Source organism: Tetrao urogallus (assembly GCF_951394365.1).
Source record: "Tetrao urogallus genome assembly, chromosome: 7".
NCBI classification, from domain to species: Eukaryota; Metazoa; Chordata; class Aves; order Galliformes; family Phasianidae; genus Tetrao; species Tetrao urogallus.
The window spans coordinates 8,702,664-8,716,730 of record NC_136820.1 but is presented as its reverse complement, the minus strand read 5'-3'; the positions used below and the strand labels follow the sequence as shown (position 1 = coordinate 8,716,730).

Here is a 14,067-nt window from a genome sequence, read left to right as displayed (position 1 = left end):
TACAAAGATGTTCATTAGAATTGAGCTCATAAAAGAATCTTTAAATACTAGCAGCTGACAGTACATGGCTTTTAATACAGCCTTGTGACTTTGTTTTAAGATTTTTGAAAAGGTTTCGAATCCAGATTCTGGTTTAAGCCCTATGCACATTTTCTCATTTACTAGTTGTAATGGCCGTAGTCCAGATATTTCTTGACAAGAAGTGAATGAAGGAGGAGAATGTCAGGACAATAATTCAATGAATAGTAGATGAAAAATCCTATTAGGGGGAAAAATAGAAGTTCGCAGAAGAGCTGTGATGGATTCTATCAGTAAATGATAGGCATTAAGGTTACAGTAAGTCATGGGGCCCAAACATTGGGGCAGTTTCCTTAGTTTTGCTTTCTGGCTGTACTTGCCAAGGTACCACACTTGATCTGTGTTTGTATTAATAGATGGAACACCTATATGATATTCTTGTTGGGGGTGGAAATCTGTTGGTGTTGCCTACTGATGGTGTTGTTTGTCACGTTGTTGTGTAGTTGCTGAACGAGCCTGTATTGTTCACAACAGTGTCTGTTCAAACTCCTTGCTCACAGTGTGACTGTGAGCTGTGGGGCAGCGGCTGTCTACCAGGGCTGCACAGTGACCTCCCATCTGCCCTGAGTGCACCTGCCTCCTGCAGAAGGCTGCGCTCCTGCCTCAGGAGAGGAACGGCATGGCCACAGGCCTGCAGCGTGCTGTGTGTGAATTAGGTGTCCTGGCAAGTCCTGCCTTGTTTTCCAAGCACGTTTTCCAAGCTCCTGTGACAAAAGTCTCTTAAGATGTTAAGCTGCTCAGGTGTACGTTCCCCGAGGCCCATCTGGGATGTGCCAGACCTCAGTGGCCAGAAGCCTCTGCTTTGATTTAGCCAGGGCTGCTAGAAACTTCTCTTTAGCAGGGGAGAAGTTAAACCTCTCTAGCTTGAATGATAGCAGAACTGGTGGAATATTTTATTTCTGAGTTCATTTGAAAGGAAATACATATGCTGTGACACCATTCCAGGATGGCCCTATGCCCCTCACTTGATCGAGGTAGTGCTTACGGGTAACATGTGCCAGAGAGTAACATCTAGTGGCTCTGGGACTGTGAATGTGAGTTTGGGTAATTCCTTTATGCACAGAATGCGAAAACTAAACCAGTGTGAGCTGAGGAGTCTGAGCCTGCCACAGAATGTCTGCCAGACTGTGTTACTATACAGGTCAGTATTACCTTCCCTAAAAGTGGAACTTTATTGTCTTATCTGCCTTCTGTTGACAGTGATGAGAAGTGAATAGGAAGAGGAGCAATGAGAGCTGTGCTTCCCTCTTCAGCCTTGGTTGCTCTCTTAGTTCTTCAACACAAGGATTAGGGTGGGATGTGTCACAGGTAGGAAGTGCTGGTTCTGGTCAGCTAGTACAGCTGGGGCTGATGTCACCTACGACTGCTAGCTCTGGTGTTGTTTTTCCACCTGCACCCCCTGTTTGGAGAAGGTGGCTCAGTGCAGCAGTTCTCAATAGTAACGCTGTTGCTCCCCTTCCACTCCTTGGCTCTTTCCTGCTCCTGGAAACAGACTTTTCTTTTAATCAGCGTAATGCATGGCTTTCAGGGCACAGTCCAGGCAGGCATGTACTTTCTTTTCTGGGCACCTTCAGCTTGGTTGGTGCTTTAGGCAGTGCAGAACTCAGAGCCCAAAGGATGCTTCTAGTCAGATGCTGCATTAAATGAGTAATGAGAAACAAATGCAAAGTACATCTTCTCAATCGTAATCCGATTGAGAAGCATCACAGTGTGGATAACTGTAAATCTACAAGCCTTAAGAGAGAATGAAGATGGTGCTAGGTACTTTAGGTCAGAGGAAAATCTTGATCGGTCCATTTATGTGCTTGACTTCAAAAAAACAAAAAAAAAACAAACAAAAAACCCATACCTCTGCTACCAGATCTGTTTGTTTTGTGCATTTAATGCAGTCTTGAAAATAACGATAGAAGCATTCTTTGTTCTTTGTTTTGTTTTCTATCTGTGACAGTAATTTCAAAGCTCAAGAAAAATGAGTGCTTGTGAAATTCTATGCTCTACTTTCTAAGGATTATTATTATTTTTTTATTTTAGTGTTCTGTCTTTATTGCCTAATGGCTTTCTCCATAAACAGTGAGGTGGAAAGTGCATTGGACTTGGATGTATGCATGCATGCATTTAGATACTACAGTCCTAATCGTCCTCAGGCAAAAATAATACTAGGTTGCAAATGAGCAAAAAGAGGTCAGTGAATTGGCACTGCTGGTTTTGCATTACAGAGCATTGTCCTTCATATGCTCTTGTTTTATCTACAGTTGTGTTATGAGGCTCTCTTATTTATCAGAAAGCAAAGCAGGCTAGAAGCCTAGGGTGTTTTTTTCCTCTGTTTTTCACTCATCAGAGCTCAAAATAATGCATCTTTTTCACTTGGTAGATTTTTTTGACTACTAAGGAAATCAAAATCCCTGCTCTAGCAGTTGACCTAATGTTAACTTGGAAAGATTGACTACATACTTAAACAGTTCTGAATTTTTCAAATGCTGCTGCTGAATTGCTTTCTCTCTGTTCTTTCTACCTTTTCTTCCCCTGCTGCCTGTGTTTCAGAGGGGGGGAGAACTGTACCTGTTTTTAAGCTTGCCCTCTCTCCAAAAGCAATGCTTTCCTCTCCCTTAGCGTCAGTCTGTGCTGTTTCTGCTGGGTTGCACCTTGTGTGACTGTAGGATGCAGCTGACAGAGGGTTTTATTGTATGCAATCTTTTGAAGTTTGTTTCCACTTGGATCCTGAGAAGGATGAATAATGTATCATTTTGGCTTTGAAACCGTTTCACATTGTCAGAGTAGTTTGTGAAGACCTCTGTGTTAACTGTGACAAACAGAAGGTCAGTGTTAGCTCTGAAACACAACTGCTGGTGACCAGATTGCTACTGCTCTACCAGTAATACGTCTGTTGTGACAGTTTCTCTGGTTTGTCAGCAGAAACTGGAAAGAAAATTAACTTTTATCTTATATCTGCTTGTTGGCAAGGTCGCCTTTCCCTTGAAGCTCAGAAATGTTAATTATACATAAAAGTGTGTGCAACTCATTCTAGTGTTCCATGTACTGAAATGGCTGTTTAATAGCAGCAGATTATCAAGGCAGTCAGATAAAGATTAAGTGGTAAAATCAGAAGGAATAGCTACGTGAACAACTACTGCATGGTACCAACCTTGATTTCTCTTTCACTGCCCAAGTGACCTTATTCTGTCTGTGGGAGCACCGTGCTTCTATCAGCTAGGGTACATGTACACCTGAAATAGAACGGTGTGGAGTTGGCATGGTCACAATTGGTGGTGACTGTCAGTATTTATATCTCAAATGTAATTTTATGGCAGTAAGGGAATGCAGTAACCAAGGGAACTACTTACTGTGCCATTGTTTTGGAAAACAAACCCTTGATGTCAAGGCTTCTGATAGGTGTTATTGCACGACCTTTGAACTTCTCTATTGATTTGCATCACCACAAAAATGACGTTTTATTGTGAATTATCTTTTGTAAGCCCCTCTGTTTTCTTAAGTAGTTTCTATGGGAAACTTCTTACCTCCTTTGGTTAATACAGTTGATGTTCTCCTCAAGATACTACAGGTTATTTTCCTGTGGCAATCCTGTTTAGTCAGAAGCAGATCGTAGAGCTTTTAGCTTACAGATGCCCTGTTATCGTACAATACTATGGTGATTCTTTATATTGCTGTGTAATTTTGGTCAAGTTACTACTTTGAAGTGGACCTTCATCCCCTTTCCACTTTCAGGCATAGTTATTTGGATAAATGCAGTTATTTTTTGCGTATACTCGAATGATGTTTTGTGGAATTCCCTGGCACTGATGTGTACTCACATCACTGAAATGTTTTCAGGATTTGTTCCTCAAAATCGGAGCTTGAGAAACAGGAAAATAAACAAAATAAATGTGATTCTTGCTCTAGCTCAGTCATTATTCTTATGTTTAAGTATGGAAAAACAAAACAAAATGTTTCAACAGATATCGAAGTACTGCTATACTTGATATGTTATTGATGTGCCTTAGTGCTGACGGACTGCGTATTTATGTGCAAGTATCCTATATACTTGTAATTGGGCAGCATTATGTCCTTACTGCTGCACCCAGTGCACTTTATTTTTTAATCTTATTAGGCCTTGTTTTTGTTTCTCCCAACCCCCCTTGATGCATGCTGAAGTGGCATTAGCCAGTCTATCAGGCTGAACTTTAACTGACATTGCCAAGGGTAAATCCCCTGAAGAACAATTGGCATTACAGCAGTCTGCTAGCCAATAGTCAATACAATCAGCTCAACTTCAATAAACAATCTGGTTTGGGTTTTTTTCAGAAGTACAAGGTTTGAGCAGCTGAAAACAAAAAAAATATATATGTGTAAGAATGGAGCAGGAAGGGCTATTGATTCTTGGGGTTATTTATGAATTTTTTAGAAAACTTGCAGATCTCTGTATAATTTTGTGCAGGTTCCTAAACAATTACTTACTTTGACATACATCCTTCAAACTAACAAAGCTCCCAGTTCCACCTTCGCATTTGATCACCAACACCCAGTTTTAGTAGACATTTTTACTGTGGCCGTGGTGTTGTAGTCCGAGTGTTATAAAAATGGGCTATTATTTTGCATACATTTTGTGATGGCTTTGCTGTCTCATACCATAATGCTTGGATCTTTTCAATTTAATATGATGTAGTATTTATGGTGAACAATGTTATTAAAGTTATTGGAGTTGCTTATTCATGGCACAATTCTACTGCATACAGTACAGTGACTAGCTGACACGACAGAATCCTATTCTTGTGTCTAAGAACATGTATTCACTTCTTCCTTGATTTGTTGGTTTTTTGTTTTTTTTTCCCCAAAAACTTGAGGCATTCCTCTTTGGAGAAGAAAATTTTAACATTTTAGTGACTTACTCTGCCACCAAAAAAGCAGATTCCCATTACAAAAGAGAAACACCAGTGTTCTCAGTTTAACTTGGAGCTTTGATATTGTATTTTTTTATGTTTTGATACACTAACCTGAAAGATGAAATAAGTTTTCAGCTGTAAACTTATGTAAATGCATATTCTTTAAAGGATGTATTTTTCTCCAAGTGGTGTTGCCAATATTGTTAACATTTTACCTTATTTTCTTACAGTTTTATGTGCTGAAAGAGTGGGCCAGATGACTAAGACATACAATGACATAGATGCTGTTACACGTCTGCTTGAAGAGGCAAGTACTGCATCTCATTGAAGACCTATACACAGTATGAGAAAATAGTACAGAAATTGTATGGTACTAATAGTGACTGCTGGTAGATGTTTTTCAGACAGGGTGGAATAAGTGCCCTGAGTGTATGTAAACCTCATCTCATTGCTTCCTAATGGGTAAGGTAAATAATCTTTTTAAGTAAGGGCCGTTTGTTTACATCAGTCATACGGATTCATTACTTGTGCTTATTTTTCAAATTAGACCATTTATCTTATTCTTGGCCAAATATTTGCTCAAATGAATGAGAGGAGTACATGTAAAGCCAGTACTATTGGTATTGCTGGATTATTATTACAAAAATAAATTCACAATTACAACTGTATTCATAATTATTATCTCACATAGTGTCTTTCCAGAGGAATGCACAGACCATTTTTATTTTTTTTTTTAAATTTGTAATGCTCCATTCATCTCAAAGTCTTTTCTTTGTAGCTTTATGTCGGTTTTGGTGTTCTACCACTTCTATATATATCGTCATGACTGTAATCCTTGGTACTCGGAGAATGGCAAAAAGCAATTGTTGAGCCACAGGGATGCTTATGTTCAAGAGTACCATGATAAATTGTTTGACTGGAATTAGATGTTTTTCTGTAGTAAACTTGAATGATAACTTTCCAAATAACATTTAGGGAGATTTATTTGGATGAGAATGGTTGGAATTGTTGAAATATGTCTGGGCATAATTTGCTTACTTATTGCAATTGCCATGTCAAAAATGGGGTGTGTTTGTGATCTGTTCTTCCAGTTCTGCAAGGGGACAGGCACAGGAATGCTCCCATTTCCCACCTGCATTTTTAATAACTCTGATCTCAGTATACAGTTTCAGTTAAAACAGATATTTTTCTGAAAATCCTTGTTCAGGAATATTCTAGTAACTTCTGTTAGTAGAAGTAACAGAAGTTAACAGTCTGTTAACAGTCTGTAACCTTTCTGCGTCCTGCTCCTTTCTTCTTATTTGCCTTGGATTTACTTGCATTTGTTTACATGGCTTTTTCCAGCAGTGATGCGGCCCTTTGCCAAATTGTTTCCTCCCCGGAAATCACAGTCTATAGATCTAGAAGTTACACTCATGGGAACAGTGCTAGGGAACTCATGGGAACTTGCTGAGCCAACGTTATGAAGCATTTGATTTACTTTTCTGTCTGGTTATTAGCAAAGGGAATATGAAGGAACATGCAACAGTTGAACCTTAAATTAAAAGAAAGTATTTTCAGTGAGATTTTTGTGTTAGTTGATGATTGTTTCTTTTTTAACCACTTTTCTAGGCAGATGTATACACTTGCAGCTCCTTTTCCTATTCTGTAAATGGTCATCATCACAAGAGACTGCACTTGTTGGCAGAAGTTAAGGTTTAACTCTTTCTGCTGCCATGACATAAACAAGAGAAAACCAAGCCCCAGAGCTTCCCCTGTCTTCCTGTTCTTATTGGCAAGCTTCAAAAGAATTTATCATGAAGTTGGCAGGGTGGGAGGTGCAGCATTTTAGTGAGGGACAGGCAGGAAAGAAAAGGTATCAAAACAATATGGGCATGTAGGCATTCTGAAAACCTGTGTCTGTTGCCCTTGAAAGTGAGCAAAAAGGGAGTGACACCAGGTCTATCTGGATATCTGTTAAGACTAGATAATACCAGTGAATTTAATGCACATAGAAGACTGACCTTCAAAAATCATTTGAAAAATGCTATTTGTTGATACAGCAGTGATCAATAACTCATCTTTTCTATTATTACGAAACTTCCTTTTCTGTGTTGTGAAAGCCTCTTCATTCAAATTCATTTACATCATGTCAGCTGTCCTTATCAACAGCAGCTTTAGGTTTTGTAGACTTTGTCATGAATGTATGCATGTCACAGGGTGGGTGGGTTTTAGTCGTGTAATCTGTATGCCTGTCAGATGAAATAAATAAGCCTCAGGTAGTATTTTCAGTAGATATCTGAAATGGAAAAAGCTGTTCCTCAAACAGTGTTGAAATAAAGGTAAGTGGTGAGTCGACCAGTATTCTATTTTCCTGCTACTTTAGAGTTATAGTAATTGAAGAAGAAAATCATCAGTGAAAATGCTCAATGAACATTTCTATGCAGGTTTCTGGTATTTATCATCTTGTCCTAGGCAGATTACAAGCCAGTGTATAGGTACATGTCATCAACACGATAGGTCTCTAATTTGTATTGCTACATTTGTATGGTATTTGTATTGGTAGAGTCCAGGTGGGTTATTTCCAGTTACCTTGTAGAGATGTGTAATGAGTGGGCAAACATGGAATGAGGATAACCATTTTGGGCAAATGTGGGACAAGGTGGTGGAATGTTTCTGTCAGTAGTCTCTCAGAGCCATAGTAGAGAACCAAATCTGGTTTAACTTGCATTGCCTGACATTAGACCTCAAAGCTGTGCTTTCAGTGTATGGTTCAATACTGTATGTGTCAGTCTTTTCTGAATAATGTTGGTGTTCTGTAATAGAAAAAGAAAGTTAGCAAAAAAAAAAAAACTTTACAGAAGTGAAAAAGGCTCTTTACTGCCTTAAATAGTTGTTTCTTCCTTCTGTTCCTTCAGAGAATAAAAACAAAAATATATTTGCTTTCTTTTCCTAATGCTTCACAGAAAGAACGGGACTTAGAATTAGCTGCTCGGATTGGCCAGTCACTTTTAAAGAAGAACAAATCACTGACAGAAAGAAATGAGTTCCTTGAGGAGCAAGTAGAACACATAAGGGAGGAGGTATGTTTTTTCTTTTTGTCTGACTGATGTGTCTGCAGTGATGGGAAGATATTTTTTTTAGTCTTTCCCTTGTCCCTACTTAATTTTCCCATGCATCCTATCTGTAGCTGGTCAACCTGTATTATAGCAGTTCAGTCAGCCATTTTTATAGCAGGTACACTTTTAGACCAAAAAAATACTTGACCCACTGTGTCAAATCAGATGGCTGGGGGAAGAAAGCACCCAGGACTCTGAAACTTATTTTGCCACATATTTTATTTTCCTCTAAATTCAGCTGCTCTTTTGGTTTTGAGTCACTTTATCCACTGTTTTCTTCTACTGATTTTGTCCTTGTTCTCCTCTGTGCCTTATATATAATTCCCCTCACTAATCTCATTTCCTTTGTGTGCAGCTCGCTCTTGTGTCACTCGTGAATCTTTCTCTGTCCTCTGTTTTCCTCTCCAGTGAATGTTTAATTCCTTTTTGATGAACAATTTTCCATTTATACTGAATTTTGACATTAAGGCCACAGCGTTTGAGTTCTGCCAGTGCTTCCCTTCTCAAATGGAGTATGACCGGTCTTTTAATTTGTGGAGATTTCAGCAGTACACATTCACTGAAATGATGTGCATTCTGCATTTTCCAAGCTTCAAACTGGGCCAGTTTGGAGATAAATAGGTCAGGTTGTATTTCAGTGATTGGTCATTATATTCAGTGCACTCTATATCAACTTATCAGTGTTTATAAGTGTTGGGTTTTTTTGGGAAGCAAAGGGTGGAACTTGCTACCTTGTCTAGATGGGGAAGATCTTACAGCTTCTTATCATTTTGCTGTTTCTCTTTTCAGGAATTATGGTAGGATCTGTTGAAACATGTATTGTTGGCCTGCTGCAGTACATAACTTTGAATTTTTGACTGCACTTGCCTTAGATTTTTGAACATGTTTAAAATTTAATGTCAGAGTGCATGCACTTCTGAATTAGTCTGATCTATAGAAACATAACTGAAAACTTTGGTTGTTTGAAGTAATGGCTTGGCTCTTGCACATATTGTTGTATTTCTAAGGAAATGTTTATACGGTTGATGTTTCTTACCATAGGAGTTGAATGTTCTGTGTACTGGCAGATAGTGGATGAATCTTTATTGGAACCATACAGGATGCTTTAAAAATGTTTTATCTATAATTCATTGTCACTGTTTAAATTCTACTGTCTTACTGACTGTGCTAGAGGCAAATGTTTCTTGTGTCCAGGAACAGTGATCTTAGTTTGTGAATCTTGTTCGTGTGCAGCCATGAGCAACAGGGAGCAAAATTCCACAGTTGTAGGACAAGCAGTAGAACAGCAAAACAGAGTGGATTAAAAGTTTTTAAAGTGTCTGTTAATAAAATGTTAGGAAAATATGGTATTGAATTATATCCAAAATATGCTGATGAATGAAGTGTGGAAGAAGAAATTCTAGATGTATGATGGTGGTGGAGCGTGCCACAGGGAATTAGAATCTTTGAATGTGGCCCATGCTTTATGGTGAGGAAAATGAATTCTCTTCTGTCCCACACTGTCATCTCATTTTGTCCAAGTCCTGTAATATGGCAGACATTTATTTGTGTGTTGGTTGATAGGCTTTTACTGGGTGAGGTAGCGAAGGGCATTCATACCCCATGCATCCAGAATGGAGGATTTGATTGAAGAAGGTGGGATCAGGGAATGGCTTCCTCTGACAGGACTAACTTTATTTAGAGGGACTCAGGAGCAGCATTAGGAAAAGGAGAACCAAAAATAAGCTTCTTACCAGCTTGCTTGATATATTTGGCCATATGTTTTATCAGCATCCATCTTTCACACTGTCATTTCGACTCCTTCAGAAATTGATGCTTTTGAGGGAGAGCTCATGCTTTCAACTGATGGCATTTGTTTGTTAAAAATCTTCTTTTAGTAATTCCACATCTCCTATTAATGCTGAATTTTGTATATATGAACAAAACGGTAACTAAGACAACTGTCTCTACAAACAAGGGAAAAGAGAATTGAATAGGAGCTTTTAAAATTCCATGGAAACTACTTAAAATGATTTGTTTGAGAGGTATGTATTCGTAATACAGAGACAGTGATGTGTGAAGTTAGGTTTTATTGGTGTTATGTCATGGCACCAGTAACCAGGGTGCCCAGGAGGGAGGCTCCAGCAGCAAAGTGGGCAGCCTGTGCTAGTGCTCTGCCACCCACAGTGTAAAGAAATGCTTCTGATGTTCAGAGAGAACTTCTTGTGTGTCATTCAGCCTGTGCCCATTGCTTCTTCTCCTGCTCCTTTAACAGGTTACTTTCTCTGGCTGTTAGCCTTCTTTTGAAGAACTGGAATGCTTGAAAATAGCAGCAAAATTAGTGGGCTCAGTTGATTTGATTCATACAGGAAGAGTATAGAAAAAGCTAGAGATGAACTAGTGCCCACCCACGGAAAATACCTAATTCCTTGCTACTTGAAGAGGCTGAGCTGGAAGGAGGTAGATTTGTTACTTTAGAATGCCTTTTAACTGTCCCTGCAATGGAGGAAAATGAATCTCCCCAGATGAATACGCTGAATTTGTTTCATGGCTGAAATGTGGTTTTGTGTTTTTAGAAATGTGCAGCTCCTTTTAGAAGCCATGTCTCAAGAGGACTTTGGTGCCTTTCATGGAGTGTAATTCTGCAGACTAGCCTTTGTCAAGTAGATGATTACATTAGCTTAAATTCCTGCATGGTTTAAGTGCTTTATTACATTGTTTCAGCTTTTTGTTGACAATAATGCAGCATAAATCTATTTTATTGACAAACTTTTTTTTTTTTTTTTTTTTTTTTTACTAATAACTGGAAGTATTAATCTGTCTACGATACAAAAATAGAAGTCCAGTGAAAACAAATGTGCAATTTGTGCACTGCAGAGTGGAAACTGAGGACCAAATCTTGCAAGGAAAGAGGGAGGAGACATCTTTCTGATCATCTGTGTTATTTATACCTGTGCAAGGGAAAAAGAAAGAAGCTCTTAACGCTAGAGTCTTAAAATGCAACTTTACAGTTGCAAAAGTGTTCCTGTATAACTGAGCCTTTAAACCAAATCAAAATATGAATTAACCGAGGTTAACTTTGTGGAATTACAGGAAATAATAACCACTTAATTAAATTTTGTTCATTTTAATTTCATGGATGAGACTGCCTCATACTGTTCTGCTATGCTTATGTTTTGGAGTCACCAGTGACCCAAACTATACCCAGAAACTGGGTGGAAGCCACCACAGAAGGGCGCCTGCCACTTTGTGTTGTGCAACTCAATAGGCAACTGAGTCCCAAAAGAACCTTGCTGCATAAGCACTGTAACAGTTTTATCCACGGTCTGCAAGGTCTGTATCTGATCCAGATGGTGACAGTCATTACGTAAAGTGGAAAGTAGCGTCGCTTGGTTTGATTGTGTCACGTTCGTTTCTTGCTGTTTCATTTCAGTTAATTTATTTCTTTGTGGATCTGGACTAATGCATTAGTGATTCAGGATTGCTCATCTTCCCTTCCTTGTTAGCTGCATTTTTGTATATTAAAAAAAAAAAAAAAAAAAAAAAAAGGCTATTCTAAGGATGTCCTTTCTTTCCTATAAATAAAGGAATGGTTTCCAGTATGTTCCATTTTAGACCACTTGATTTAGTCTGAAGATGGTGCTTGGAGGATGAATAACTAATTGATTGTGAGTTTACTTGACAGTGTGTCTAGAAAAGGAAGGTATTGATCTGCAAGCTATTTCTTTGTGCAGGTTTCTCAGTTACGGCATGAGCTTTCCATGAAAGATGAGCTGCTCCAGTTCTATACCAGTGCTGCTGAAGAAAGCGAGCCAGAGTCCATCTGTTCCACCCCGTAAGTTATCAATCTGCAACACCAAACCTTTGTCTGGTACTAAGCAGGCGTAGTTCAGACAGTTTTCATAGCTTTGAATGGTAGTTTAATGATCCCTGTATAGGCTGGACCTGTAAATGGAATTCTGAACTCAGTGCATGGCACCAGCTGGAAAGATTTGCATTGCTGCTGTACTGGTGCAAATAAGTTAGGTGGGGAAAGTAGATAAGAAGGCTGCTGAGACAGCACTGTGTCTTTCACAGGAACTGTATCACTGTGGATATGAGGCCAACACTGATTCATTCCGCCTACAGTACTCTGCTGCTCCACATCCCTTTTGCACACTGTTCTAGAACGTTCCGCATCTGTGACCTTTGTGCTTGAGGAACCTGAGGCCACAGTGAAAAATGCCATGCTGTTTTCAATAGCAGAAGGAAGAATTTGAGCATGGCTTACACTTCGTGTTCCAGGCAGTTAGTTGGCTGAACAACATTGCAGGCTTTGAGGGGCTGTCTACCCTTGCTTGCAAAGTTTTGCTGCATTTTGGTGAAATGTGCAGCATTCATTGTGGAGCTATTAAATTGCTATGGTAAAGTTGTTTTTTTTTCTCATAGTTTTGGTGTATTTCATGTGGCTGTGGCTGTTTGAGACCTCTGTTCAGCCTATTTTCTTGTGAGGTTGGCCATGATGCCAGTAAAAATGAGTTAAAACTTGCTGTTCTTTTTTCTTTTCTCAAATCAAGGCTGAAGAGGAATGAATCTTCCTCCTCTGTCCAGAACTACTTTCACTTGGATTCTCTTCAGAAGAAGCTCAAGGACCTTGAAGAAGAGAATGTTGTGCTTAGATCTGAGGTGAAACTGCACACTTTATGTTTCACTTAATACAGTCGTTCATTTAAATGCTGGAATGCAGGTAGTGAGAAGTGTGTATTAAAAGGTTTGGAAGCATCTCATTAAGAGTATGTAATTCCATGAGTGACAAAGATCTCCCTGTAGTAAATCACTGTCCTCTATTCTTCCTAAATGAAGGAAAGACTGACACATAGGAGCACCATGAAGCTACATACCTAGCATACTCTGTTGGGAAGGAAACTGCTAGGGTGTACAGCATGGATGTCTCACCTTTTGTCTTGCCTGGGCTGTAATGAGTGAAGAGGAATTATCTAGGACCCTGTCTAGGAAAGTTGCTCTTAAAGTAGTGCCTCCAAACTATTTCCATGGAAACTACAACCAGCACAAAGAGCGCAGTAATACTATTTGATAGAAAATTCTTGGCTACAAAAGACTTTTTGCACTATAGTCACCACTGTTAGCTATGCATTTTCACCAGTGATGAACAAGAGCCTGCATGCTGCACTTGTAGCAGTAACACCAGCAGAGGTGACCCACTGGTGAAATGTACCACTCACTGTGCTCACATCCACTGTTCAGTCTCCAAAAACGGTCAGCAAGTGTCAATGAATGTCACTGGGTGCATTTTTTTTCTGCATGGAGGAATTAATTTTCATACATTTGCTTCAGACACACTTCCATGTCAGACACCATTTCTTCAGACTGCCCCTCTTGCTGCCATCTGTCACATGGCATCAACATGTAATGGGGTATTGGTGGAAAGGTTCACCTTTTACTGCAGTACCACCAACATCCACCTCTGACATTGTGGTCCAATGTCATAAAACAGGAGCAGCCCTCATAAAATAAATAATATGCTTAATTTATGTAAGTAACAACACTTATTTTAGTTTTTAATGTTCTTTATTAAAACATATCAAAGAAGAGCAACAAAAACATATAACTAGTGGGGTATTAGACTTTGTTTTTGTGTAATTAACTCTGAAGTATAAGAAAGTTCTCAAGTATAGCGCTGTGGTTTGAAATCTGCCTTAAAGAGCTCACCCGATAGCCATGGATGACCTTTGCTGTAGATCTGAAGTTTTCAGGCTGACTTGGTCTCTTTGTTAAAAAAAAAAGTTCAGTGTTTGTCAAACAATAAATTGCTAGGCAAAATTTGCATTAAATATCTTCAACTGTTTTTCAAATCAGGCTGTTAATATTTTAATATTGTGGCTTTCTTGCCTTTTGAGTGTGATAGAATTGATATCCCTATTTATCAGAAATAACACTCCCTAATTGAATATCTAATCAAGAATTTTATGTTAATTTTTTAGTACAACCTTTAAACTTTGGGAGCCTATTACCATTTTGCAAACATGTAGCAAAGT

General features: G+C 38.9%; 1 protein-coding gene across 3 annotated transcripts in view; it reads left to right on the top strand.

The window, feature by feature from the left end:
* TRAK1 (trafficking kinesin protein 1) overlaps positions 1-14,067 on the top strand; it is a gene marked incomplete at both ends in the record, with an annotated part of 98,236 nt that overhangs the window by 58,518 nt on the left and 25,651 nt on the right. For all 3 annotated transcript variants that reach the window (XM_079538561.1, XM_079538563.1, XM_079538562.1), the window contains 4 exons: positions 5,186-5,262; positions 7,901-8,017; positions 11,767-11,867; positions 12,589-12,697. In XM_079538561.1, the coding sequence (XP_079394687.1) occupies positions 5,186-5,262; positions 7,901-8,017; positions 11,767-11,867; positions 12,589-12,697 (404 nt within the window). The remainder of the gene's footprint in view (positions 1-5,185; positions 5,263-7,900; positions 8,018-11,766; positions 11,868-12,588; positions 12,698-14,067) is intronic.